This window comes from Chiloscyllium punctatum, chromosome 31 (assembly GCF_047496795.1).
Source record: "Chiloscyllium punctatum isolate Juve2018m chromosome 31, sChiPun1.3, whole genome shotgun sequence".
In the NCBI taxonomy this organism is placed as follows: domain Eukaryota; kingdom Metazoa; phylum Chordata; class Chondrichthyes; order Orectolobiformes; family Hemiscylliidae; genus Chiloscyllium; species Chiloscyllium punctatum.
The window spans coordinates 76,880,070-76,892,569 of NC_092769.1; the positions used below are offsets into that span (position 1 = coordinate 76,880,070).

A 12,500-nucleotide genomic window follows, 5' to 3' on the forward strand; every position below is an offset into this window, starting at 1 on the left:
TGGAGACTGAGAGAGAGAGAGGGATGGAAACTGAGAGAGAGGGATGGAGACAGAGAGAGAGAGGGATGGAAACTGAGAGAGAGGGATGGAGACTGAGAGAGAGAGACAGAGAGGGATGGAGATTGAGAGAGAGAGAGGGATGGTGACAGAGAGAGAAGGATGGAGACTGAGAGAGAGAGACAGAGAGGGATGGAGATTGAGAGAGAGAGAGGGATGGTGACAGAGAGAGAAGGATGGAGACTGAGAGAGAGAGAGAGGGATGGAGACTGAGAGAGAGAGAGAGGGATGGAGACTGAGAGAGAGAGACAGAGAGGGATGGAGACTGAGAGAGAGAGAGAGGGAGGGATGGAGACTGAGAGAGAGAGACAGAGAGGGATGGAGACTGAGAGAGAGAGAGAGGGAGGGATGGAGACTGAGAGAGAGAGGGATGGAGACTGAGAGAGAGAGAGAGGGAGGGATGGAGACTGAGAGAGAGAGGGATGGAGACTGAGAGAGAGAGAGAGAGAGGGATGGAGACTGAGAGAGAGAGGGATGGAGACTGAGAGAGAGAGAGAGGGATGGAGACTGAGAGAGAGGGATGGAGACTGAGAGAGAGAGACAGAGAGGGATGGAGACTGAGAGAGAGAGGGATGGAGACTGAGAGAGAGGGATGGAGACTGAGAGAGAGAGAGGGATGGAGACTGAGAGAGAGAGAGAGGGATGGAGACTGAGAGAGAGAGAGAGGGATGGAGACTGAGAGAGAGAGGGATGGAGACTGAGAGAGAGAGAGAGGGATGGAGACAGAGAGAGAGAGGGATGGAGACTGAGAGAGAGAGAGAGGGATGGAGACTGAAAGAGAGAGAGGGATGGAGACAGAGAGAGAGAGAGAGAGAGGGATGGAGACTGAGAGAGAGAGAAAGAGAGAGAGGGATGGAGACTGAGAGACAAAGAGAGAGAGAGAGAGAGACAGAGAGGGATGGAGACTGAGAGAGAGAGAGAGCGAGCGAGGGAGAGAGAGAGAGAGGGATGGAGACAGACAGAGAGAGAGAGGGATGGAGACTGAGAGAGAGAGACTGAGAGGGATGGAGATTGAGAGAGAGAGAGACAGAAACAGAGAGAGGGATGGAGACTGAGAGAGAGAGGGATGGAGACTGAGAGACAGTGGGATGGAGACTGAGAGAGAGAGACAGAGAGGGATGGAGACTGAGAGAGAGAGGGATGGAGACTGAGAGAGAGAGAGAGGGATGGAGACTGAGAGAGAGGGATGGAGACGGAGAGAGAGAGGGATGGAGACTGAGAGACAGAGGGATGGAAACTGAGAGAGAGAGAGGGATGGAGACAGAGAGAGAGAGAGAGGGATGGAGACAGAGAGAGAGGGATGGAGACTGAGAGACAGAGGGATGGAGACTGAGAGAGAGAGGGATGGAGACTGAGAGAGAGAGAGAGAGAGGGATGGAGACTGAGAGAGAGAGAGAGGGAGGGATGGAGACTGAGAGAGAGAGACAGAGAGGGATGGAGACTGAGAGAGAGAGACAGAGAGGGATGGAGACTGAGAGAGAGAGAGAGGGATGGAGAGAGAGAGAGGGATGGAGACTGAGAGAGAGAGAGAGAGAGAGAGAGAGAGGGATGGAGACAGAGAGAGAGAGAGGGATGGAGACTGAGAGAGAGAGGGATGGAGACTGAGAGAGAGAGGGGGATGGAGACTGAGAGAGAGAGAGGGATGGAGACTGAGAGAGAGAGAGAGGGATGGAGACTGAGAGAGAGAGGGATGGAGACAGAGAGAGAGAGAGAGAGAGACAGAGAGGGATGGAGACTGAGAGAGAGAGAGGGATGGAGACTGAGAGAGAGAGGGATGGAGACTGAGAGAGAGAGGGATGGAGACTGAGAGAGAGAGAGAGGGATCGAGACTGAGAGAGAGAGGGATGGAGACTGAGAGAGAGAGAGGGATGGAGACTGAGAGAGAGAGGGGTGGAGACTGAGAGAGAGAGGGATGGAGACTGAGAGAGAGAGAGAGGGATGGAGACTGAGAGAGAGAGGGATGGAGACTGAGAGAGAGAGGGATGGAGACTGAGAGAGAGAGAGAGGGATGGAGACTGAGAGAGAGAGGGATGGAGACTGAGAGAGAGAGGGATGGAGACTGAGAGAGAGAGAGAGGGATCGAGACTGAGAGAGAGAGGGATGGAGACTGAGAGAGAGAGAGGGATGGAGACTGAGAGAGAGAGGGGTGGAGACTGAGAGAGAGAGGGATGGAGACTGAGAGAGAGAGAGAGGGATGGAGACTGAGAGAGAGAGGGATGGAGACTGAGAGAGAGAGGGATGGAGACTGAGAGAGAGAGAGAGGGATGGAGACTGAGAGAGACAGAGAGGGATGGAGACTGAGAGAGAGAGGGATGGAGACTGAGAGAGAGAGAGAGGGATGGAGACTGAGAGAGAGAGGGATGGAGACTGAGAGAGAGAGAGAGGGATGGAGACTGAGAGAGAGAGGGATGGAGACTGAGAGAGAGAGGGATGGAGACAGAGAGAGAGAGGGATGGAGACTGAGAGAGAGAGAGGGATGGAAACTGAGAGAGAGGGATGGAGACAGAGAGAGAGAGGGATGGAAACTGAGAGAGAGGGATGGAGACTGAGAGAGAGAGACAGAGAGGGATGGAGATTGAGAGAGAGAGAGGGATGGTGACAGAGAGAGAAGGATGGAGACTGAGAGAGAGAGACAGAGAGGGATGGAGATTGAGAGAGAGAGAGGGATGGTGACAGAGAGAGAAGGATGGAGACTGAGAGAGAGAGAGAGGGATGGAGACTGAGAGAGAGAGAGAGGGATGGAGACTGAGAGAGAGAGACAGAGAGGGATGGAGACTGAGAGAGAGAGAGAGGGAGGGATGGAGACTGAGAGAGAGAGACAGAGAGGGATGGAGACTGAGAGAGAGAGAGAGGGAGGGATGGAGACTGAGAGAGAGAGGGATGGAGACTGAGAGAGAGAGAGAGGGAGGGATGGAGACTGAGAGAGAGAGGGATGGAGACTGAGAGAGAGAGAGAGAGAGGGATGGAGACTGAGAGAGAGAGGGATGGAGACTGAGAGAGAGAGAGAGGGATGGAGACTGAGAGAGAGGGATGGAGACTGAGAGAGAGAGACAGAGAGGGATGGAGACTGAGAGAGAGAGGGATGGAGACTGAGAGAGAGGGATGGAGACTGAGAGAGAGAGAGGGATGGAGACTGAGAGAGAGAGAGAGGGATGGAGACTGAGAGAGAGAGAGAGGGATGGAGACTGAGAGAGAGAGGGATGGAGACTGAGAGAGAGAGAGAGGGATGGAGACAGAGAGAGAGAGGGATGGAGACTGAGAGAGAGAGAGAGGGATGGAGACTGAAAGAGAGAGAGGGATGGAGACAGAGAGAGAGAGAGAGAGAGGGATGGAGACTGAGAGAGAGAGAAAGAGAGAGAGGGATGGAGACTGAGAGACAAAGAGAGAGAGAGAGAGAGACAGAGAGGGATGGAGACTGAGAGAGAGAGAGAGCGAGCGAGGGAGAGAGAGAGAGAGGGATGGAGACAGACAGAGAGAGAGAGGGATGGAGACTGAGAGAGAGAGACTGAGAGGGATGGAGATTGAGAGAGAGAGAGACAGAAACAGAGAGAGGGATGGAGACTGAGAGAGAGACAGAGAGGGATGGAGACTGAGAGAGAGAGAGAGAGAGAGAGAGAGAGAGAGAGAGAGAGAGAGAGAAGACTGATAGAATAAGCAAGAGACATGGAGACCTGGACAGAGGGAGGAAGAGAGGAGGAGAGATGGAGAGGAAACCGAGTGGGGGATTGTGTAGAAATCTCTAACCCAGGCAGCTGTGGAGGCTAGATCACTGAATGTATTTAAAGCAGAGGCAGGTAGATTTTTGAAATATCAAGGAGTTGAGGATAATGTAGAGGCCTGGGGCAGATCAGCCATTGCTTTACAGAGATAGGTTTGAGGGGCTGAATGGCCTACCCATGCTCTAGTTTCTGATGATCCAGGAGTGTGTGATTGAGAGGAATGGGTGGAGATTGGAGCTTCCAGCACAAACCTTACGGCTGAGTCTGTCACTGGCTCCAAATCCTGGAATTCCCTCTCCAACAGCACTGACGTGGGCCTACCTACAGCAGGTCAAGAAGGGAGTTCACAGCTACCTTCTCAAGGGTCAACGAGGGACCCAGCCAACCACGTCCATGTGCCGAGAGTGAGTTTACAAATCTATTATAAATACAGTTACCGGGGTCTCAAGCTCTGGTGGTATCTCCTCCTGAAGTTTTGTACGAAATGTCCAGGGTGTGTCCGATGGCAATGGTTCCAGCTGGTCATCACGGCAACGAAGGGAAGATAGAAAATGGAGTTACTATAATGGCTGTCTGCTCTGTGTGTGTGTGTGTGTGTGTGTCTGTGTACACCTGTATCTGTGTGGGTGGGTGTGTCTGTACCTCGAGTGTGTTTATCTGTGTGTTGTGTCTGTGTGTGTCTGAGTATGTGTGAGAGAGAGTGTGTGTGTGTGTATCAGTGTAAGAGAGTCTGTGTGTATGTGTTTGAATCTGTGTGTGTGTGTATGAGAGAGTGTGTATGTGTGTGACTATGTGGGGGGGTTGTGTGTGAGAGAGAAAAAGAGAGAGTGTGTGGGCGGGTGTGTGTGTGTCTGAATTTCTGTGTGTGGGCGGGTGTGTGTGTGTCTGAATTTCTGTGTGTGGGCGGGTGTGTGTGTGTCTGAATTTCTGTGTGTGGGCGGGTGTGTGTGTCTGAATTTCTGTGTGTGGGCGGGTGTGTGTGTCTGAATTTCTGTGTGTGGGCGGGTGTGTGTGTCTGAATTTCTGTGTGTGGGCGGGTGTGTGTGTGTCTGAATTTCTGTGTGTGGGCGGGTGTGTGTGTGTCTGAATTTCTGTGTGTGGGCGGGTGTGTGTGTGTCTGAATTTCTGTGTGTGGGCGGGTGTGTGTGTCTGAATTTCTGTGCGTGGGCGGGTGTGTGTGAGAGAGAGAGAGAGAGAGAGTCTGTATCTGTCTGTGTGTGAGACGGTGTGTGTGTGTGAGAGAGAGAGAGTCTGTGTGTGAGAGAGAGAGTCAGTGTGTGTGTGTGTAAGAGACAGTGTGTGTGTGTGTGAGAGAGAATCTGTGTGCGTGTCAGAGTGTCTGTGTGTGAGAGAATCTGTCTATGCACGTGTGTGAGAGAGAGAGAGAGACTGTTTGTGTGTGAGAGCATGTGTGTGTGTGAGAGAGAGAATCTGTGTGCGTGTGTGAGTGAGAGAGAGAGAGAGAGAGAGAGAGACTGTGTGTGTGTGTGTGTGTGTGTGTGTGTGTGTGTGTGTTAGAGAGAGAGAGTGTGTGTGGGGGGCAATTCCTCCCTCCACTACCACCACCACCTTCCTTCCTCCCCCCCACTCCCCCGTAACACCCAGTATCTGTTTGAGTCACTTACTGGGCTGGATAACTCCTTACTGAGACTGCCTTTACTGTTCAGGCTCCCGATCTCAGTCTGAGAGCTCGACTGGGATACCCCTTCAAAAAACGGCCTGAGGGAGAGAAAGAGAGATAGGGACTAAGGTAAATCATTGAGGAGAAGAGAAGGAGAGAGAAATGGATGGAGGGAGAGCTGAGGAGCAAGAGAGAGAGAGAGAGAGCAAAACAGATTGAGAGAGTGAGAACGAGTCAGTGAAAAACAGGAGAGAGACACTCATGGATTAAGCAGTGGGAGATTATTAAAGTGAAATGGAACCTGGAATGCTCAAAGGGGAACACCAGGAGAGTGTTACATGTTACACATTACAGAGTTGTACAATACATACTGGCTTGTCAGGCACAGGAGTGGGGCTGTGAAGGAAATTCTGACTATCTGAGCTGCAAAATGTTCAAGGGGAGAGAGCACCCATCTCCTTTTCTCTCTCTTTGTTTCTTTCTCCCCATGTGGGAAAACAAAGAAAAACTAGGAAAGCACTTTTGCACGAAAAGACCTTGGTCCATCTGATCCAGGAAAGGCCCTGAGGGACCGAGCTCCAGGACAGACTTCAAGGGACTGAGCTCCAGGACAGGCCTCAAACTCTAGGAGAGGCCTCAAGGGACTGAGCTCCAGGACAGGCCTCAAACTCTAGGAGAGGCCTCAAGGGACTGAGCTCCAGGACAGGCCTCAAACTCTAGGAGAGGCCTCAAGGGACTGAGCTCCAGGACAGGCCTCAAACTCTAGGAGAGGCCTCAAGGGACTGAGCTCCAGGACAGGCCTCAAGGGACTGAGCTCCAGACAGGCCTCAAACTCTAGGAGAGGCCTCAAGGGACTGAGATCCAGGACAGGCCCCAAGGGACTGAGCTCCAGGATAGGCCTCAAACTCTAGGAGAGGCCTCAAGGGACTGAGATCCAGGAGAGGCCTCAAACTCTAGGAGAGGCCTCAAGGGTCTGAGATCCAGGACAGGCCTCAAACTCTAGGAGAGGCCACAAGGGACTGATCTCCAGGACAGGCCTCAAGGGACTGAGCTCCAGGACAGGCCCCGGGGGACTGAGCTCCAGGACAGGCCTCAAGCTCCAGGACAGGCCTCAAGGGGCTGAGCTCCAGGACAGGCCTCAAGGGGCTGAGCTCCAGGACAGGCCTCAAGGGGCTGAGCTCCAGGACAGGCCTCAAGCTGCAGGACAGGCCTCAAGGGACTGAGCTCCAGGACAGGCCTCAAGGGACTGAGCTCCAGGACAGGCCTCAAGCTCCAGAATAGGCCTCAAGCTCCAGGACAGGCCTCAAGGGACTGAGCTCCAGGACAGGCCTCAAGCTCCAGAATAGGCCTCAAGCTCCAGGACAGGCCTCAAGGGACTGAGCTCCAGGACAGGCCTCAAGGGACTGAGCTCCAGGACAGGCCTCAAGCTCCAGAATAGGCCTCAAGCTCCAGGACAGGCCTCAAGCTCCAGAATAGGCCTCAAGCTCCAGGACAGGCCTCAAGGGACTGAGCTCCAGGACAGGCCTCAAGGGACTGAGCTCCAGGACAGGCCTCAAGCTCCAGAATAGGCCTCAAGCTCCAGGACAGGCCTCAAGGGACTGAGCTCCAGGACAGGCCTCAAGCTCCAGAATAGGCCTCAAGCTCCAGGACAGGCCTCAAGGGACTGAGCTCCAGGACAGGCCTCAAGGGACTGAGCTCCAGGACAGGCCTCAAGCTCCAGAACAGGCCTCAAGCTCCAGGACAGGCCTCAAGGGACTGAGCTCCAGGACAGGCCTCAAGCTCCAGAATAGGCCTCAAGCTCCAGGACAGGCCTCAAGGGACTGAGCTCCAGGACAGGCCTCAAGCTCCAGAATAGGCCTCAAGCTCCAGGACAGGCCTCAAGGGACTGAGCTCCAGGACAGGCCTCAAGGGACTGAGCTCCAGGACAGGCCTCAAGGGACTGAGCTCCAGGACAGGCCTCAAGCTCCAGGACTGGCCTCAAGGGACTGAGCTCCAGGACAGGCCTCAAGCTGCAGGACAGGCCTCAAGGGACTGAGCTCCAGGACAGGCCTCAAGCTGCAGGACTGGCCTCAAGGGACTGAGCTCCAGGACAGGCCTCAAGCTCCAGAATAGGCCTCAAGCTCCAGGACAGGCCTCAAGGGACTGAGCTCCAGGACAGGCCTCAAGGGACTGAGCTCCAGGACAGGCCTCAAGCTCCAGGACTGGCCTCAAGGGACTGAGCTCCAGGACAGGCCTCAAGCTCCAGAACAGGCCTCAAGCTCCAGGACAGGCCTCAAGGGACTGAGCTCCAGGACAGGCCTCAAGCTCCAGAATAGGCCTCAAGCTCCAGGACAGGCCTCAAGGGACTGAGCTCCAGGACAGGCCTCAAGCTCCAGGATAGTCCTCAAGGGATCAAACTGTAGAAAAGGTGCCAGAGCTTTGTGATGACTAGCCCGAGGAGTCTGGAAGCCTGACATATCTGATTCCTTTGCTGATGGGGTCATTATTTGACCCCAATGCTGATATTAGGCCAAAAAGCCTGGTGCTCACTTACTTCAGCTTTGGTTTCGGCGTGCTGAGCACACTCTCAGTCTCCTCCATCTCAGGACCACTGTCACTTGGGTTATACAATTCCAAACTATCGTACAATAAGTCCAGATCCTCCTCCACCTCTTGGATCTGCTCCGTAGACACGTGCTCCAGGGCTAACACCTGAGGGGAACAGGCAAAGATTGTCAATGAGACAAGCCCGGCACACTTCAAATGGGAACAGAATATTCACTGAGCCCGAGATCCACTGAACAAGCACAACGTTACAACAGTGTGGATGAGAGAGAGAGAGAGAGAGAGACAGTTGAGTGTGTGTGAGTGAGTGTGTGCCTGTGTATGTGTGTGTGTGTGAGAGAGTATGTGTCTATGTCCATGTGAATGTGTGTGGGTGAGTGTGAGGGAGTCTGTCTGTGTGTGTCGGTCTGTTTGTGTGTGCATGTGTCTATCTCCGTGTGAGAGTCTGTGTGTGTGTGTAAGAGAGACAGTGAGAGATCGAGTCTGTGTATGTGAGAGAGTGTGTGTCTGCTTGTGGGTGTGTGTGTGTGTGCACGCACGCGCCCGTCTATGTGTGAGAATGTGTGTGTCCGTATGTGAGAGTATGTCTGTGAATAGGTGAGAGTGTGCACTTGTGTGAGTGAGTGTGTGTAATTCTCTCTCTCTCTCTCTCTCTGTAGATGTAAATACGCAAAAACTCACCTCATCTGACACTCGGAATCTTTTGAGTAAAGCGACAAATTTCTGTTTAATATTTTGTTGCTGCAAAATAAGTCAAACATCCAGTTAATCTTGGCAAGGAACCCACAATCCCTTCACCACTGACTTTATCTCACTTCCCATCCCCTCCCCCCGAGCTCCCATTTCAATTCATTGCTGCCAGCACCAACACCTGCCCCATGACAACTCACCCTCTCCTTGACCCCAAACCCTGACCATCCACCCATCCCACTGTCCCCAACCCCACACCCTGACGCTTAACATCTTACTCTGCACCCAACTCTTCACCCAGTCAATGACTCCCTACCCAGCATCCGAACCTTCACCCTGACCCAAAACCCCATACCCTGCTCCCGACTCTTAATCCTGACCCTGACCACCTATCCTGACCCCGACCCAACACCCAGACCCACAACCCCTCACTCTACCCTCTTCCTGACTCCCCACTTCACCCCCAGCTATGGCCTGGTCCCAACCACAGCCCAACTACAGCGTGGTCCCCATCACAGCCCCACTACGGCCTGGTCCCCATCACAGCCCCACTACGGCCTGGTCCCCATTGAAGCCCAACTACGGCCTGGTCCCCATTGAAGCCCAACTACGGCCTGGTCCCGATCACAGCCCAACTACGGCCAGGACCTGATCACAGCTCAACTACGGCCTGGTCCCCATCACAGCCCAACTACGGCCTGGTCCCCATTGAAGCCCAACTACGGCCTGGTCCCGATCACAGCCCAACTACGGCCTGGTCCCCATCACAGCCTCACTACGGCCTGGTCCCCATTGAAGCCCAACTACGGCCTGGTCCCGATCACAGCCCAACTACGGCCTGGTCCCCATCACAGCCCAACTACGGCCAGGACCTGATCACAGCTCAACTACGGCCTGGTCCCCATCACAGCCCCACTACGGCCTGGTCCCCATTGAAGCCCAACTACGGCCTGGTCCCGATCACAGCCCAACTACGGCCAGGCCCCCATCACAGCCCAGCTACGGCCTGGTCCCTATCACAGCCCAACTACGGCCTGGTCCCCATCACAGCCCCACTATGGCCTGGTCCCCATCACAGCCCCACTACGGCCTGGTCCCCATTGAAGCCCAACTACGGCCTGGTCCCCGTCACAGCCCAGCTACGGCCAGGACCTGATCACAGCCCAGCTACGGCCTGGTCCCCATCGCAGCCCAACTACGGCCTGGTCCCCATCACAGCCCAACTACGGCCTGGTCCCCATCACAGCCCCACTACGGCCTGGTCCCCATCACAGCCCAACTACGGCCTGGTCCCCATCACAGCCCAGCTACGGCCTGGTCCCGATCACAGCCCAACTACGGCCTGGTCCCCATCACAGCCCAACTACGGCCTGGTCCCCATCACAGCCCAACTACGGCCTGGTCCCCATCACAGCCCAACTACGGCCTGGTCCCCATCACAGCCCAACTACGGCCTGGTCCCCATCACAGCCCAACTACTGCCTGGTCCCCATCACAGCCCAACTACGGCCTGGTCCCCATCACAGCCCAACTACGGCCTGGTCCCCATCACAGCCCAACTACGGCCTGGTCCCCATCACAGCCCAACTACGGCCTGGTCCCCATCACAGCCCAACTACGGCCTGGTCCCGACCACAGCCCAACTACGGCCTGGTCCCCATCACAGCCCAACTACGGCCTGGTCCCCATCACAGCCCAACTACGGCCTGGTCCCCATCACAGCCCAACTACGGCCTGGTCCCCATCAGAGCCCAGCTACGGCCTGGTCCCCATCACAGCCCAACTACGGCCTGGTCCCGACCACCGCCCAACTACGGCCTGGTCCCCATCACAGCCCAGCTACGGCCTGGTCCCCATCACAGCCCAACTACGGCCAGGCCCCCATCACAGCCCAACTACGGCCTGGTCCCGACCACCGCCCAACTACGGCCTGGTCCCCATCACAGCCCCACTACGGCCTGGTCCCCATCACAGCCCAACTACGGCCTGGTCCCGACCACCGCCCAACTACGGCCTGGTCCCCGTCACAGCCCCACTACGGCCTGGTCCCCGTCACAGCCCCACTACGGCCTGGTCCCCATCACAGCCCCACTACGGCCTGGTCCCCATCACAGCCCAACTACGGCCTGGTCCCGACCACCGCCCAACTACGGCCTGGTCCCCATCACAGCCCAACTACGGCCAGGCCCCCATCACAGCCCAACTACGGCCTGGTCCCCATCACAGCCCAACTACGGCCTGGTCCCCATCACAGCCCAACTACGGCCTGGTCCCCATCACAGCCCAACTACGGCCTGGTCCCCATCACAGCCCAACTACGGCCTGGTCCCGACCACCGCCCAACTACGGCCTGGTCCCCGTCACAGCCCCACTACGGCCTGGTCCCCGTCACAGCCCCACTACGGCCTGGTCCCCGTCACAGCCCCACTACGGCCTGGTCCCCATCACAGCCCAACTACGGCCTGGTCCCCATCACAGCCCAACTACGGCCTGGTCCCCATCACAGCCCAACTACGGCCAGGCCCCCATCACAGCCCAACTACGGCCTGGTCCCCATCACAGCCCCACTACGGCCTGGTCCCCATCGCAGCCCAACTACTGCCTGGTCCCCATCACAGCCCCACTACGGCCTGGTCCCCATCACAGCCCAACTACGGCCTGGTCCCCATCACAGCCCAACTACGGCCTGGTCCCGACCACCGCCCAACTACGGCCTGGTCCCCATCACAGCCCAACTACGGCCAGGCCCCCATCACAGCCCAACTACGGCCTGGTCCCCATCACAGCCCCACTACTGCCTGGTCCCCATCACAGCCCAACTACTGCCTGGTCCCCATCACAGCCCAACTACGGCCTGGTCCCCATCACAGCCCAACTACGGCCTGGTCCCCATCACAGCCCAACTACGGCCTGGTCCCCATCACAGCCCAACTACGGCCTGGTCCCCATCACAGCCCAACTACGGCCTGGTCCCCATCACAGCCCAACTACGGCCTGGTCCCCATCACAGCCCAACTACGGCCTGGTCCCGACCACCGCCCAACTACGGCCTGGTCCCCATCACAGCCCAACTACGGCCTGGTCCCCATCACAGCCCAACTACGTCCTGGTCCCCATCACAGCCCAACTACGGCCTGGTCCCGACCACCGCCCAACTACGGCCTGGTCCCCATCACAGCCCAACTACGGCCTGGTCCCGACCACCGCCCAACTACGGCCTGGTCCCCATCACAGCCCAACTACGGCCTGGTCCCCATCACAGCCCAACTATGGCCTGGTCCCCGTCACAGCCCAACTACGGCCTGGTCCCCATCACAGCCCAACTACGGCCTGGTCCCCATCACAGCCCAACTACGGCCTGGTCCCCATCACAGCCCAGCTACGGCCTGGTCCCCATCACAGCCCAACTACGGCCTGGTCCCCATCACAGCCCAACTACGGCCTGGTCCCCATCACAGCCCCAACTACGGCCTGGTCCCCATCACAGCCCCAACTACGGCCTGGTCCCCATCACAGCCCCAACTACGGCCTGGTCCCCATCACAGCCCAACTACTGCCTGGTCCCCATCACAGCCCCACTACGGCCTGGTCCCCATCACAGCCCAACTACGGCCTGGTCCCGACCACCGCCCAACTACGGCCTGGTCCCCATCACAGCCCCAACTACGGCCTGGTCCCCATCACAGCCCAACTACGGCCTGGTCCCCATCACAGCCCCAACTACGGCCTGGTCCCCATCACAGCCCAACTACGGCCTGGTCCCCATCACAGCCCAACTACGGCCTGGTCCCCATCACAGCCCAACTACGGCCTGGTCCCCATCACAGCCCCAACTACGGCCTGGTCCCCATCACAGCCCAACTACGGCC

General features: G+C 56.7%; 1 protein-coding gene across 1 annotated transcript in view; it reads right to left on the minus strand.

The window, feature by feature from the left end:
• Positions 1-12,500, minus strand: part of LOC140457129 (phosphofurin acidic cluster sorting protein 1-like) — a 78,080-nt gene that overhangs the window by 60,972 nt on the left and 4,608 nt on the right. Inside the window, exons 4-7 of the mRNA XM_072551155.1 lie at positions 8,623-8,682; positions 7,931-8,088; positions 5,402-5,495; positions 4,214-4,294 (exon numbers count right to left, since the gene is read on the minus strand). Coding sequence (XP_072407256.1) covers positions 4,214-4,294; positions 5,402-5,495; positions 7,931-8,088; positions 8,623-8,682 — 393 coding nt within the window. The remainder of the gene's footprint in view (positions 1-4,213; positions 4,295-5,401; positions 5,496-7,930; positions 8,089-8,622; positions 8,683-12,500) is intronic.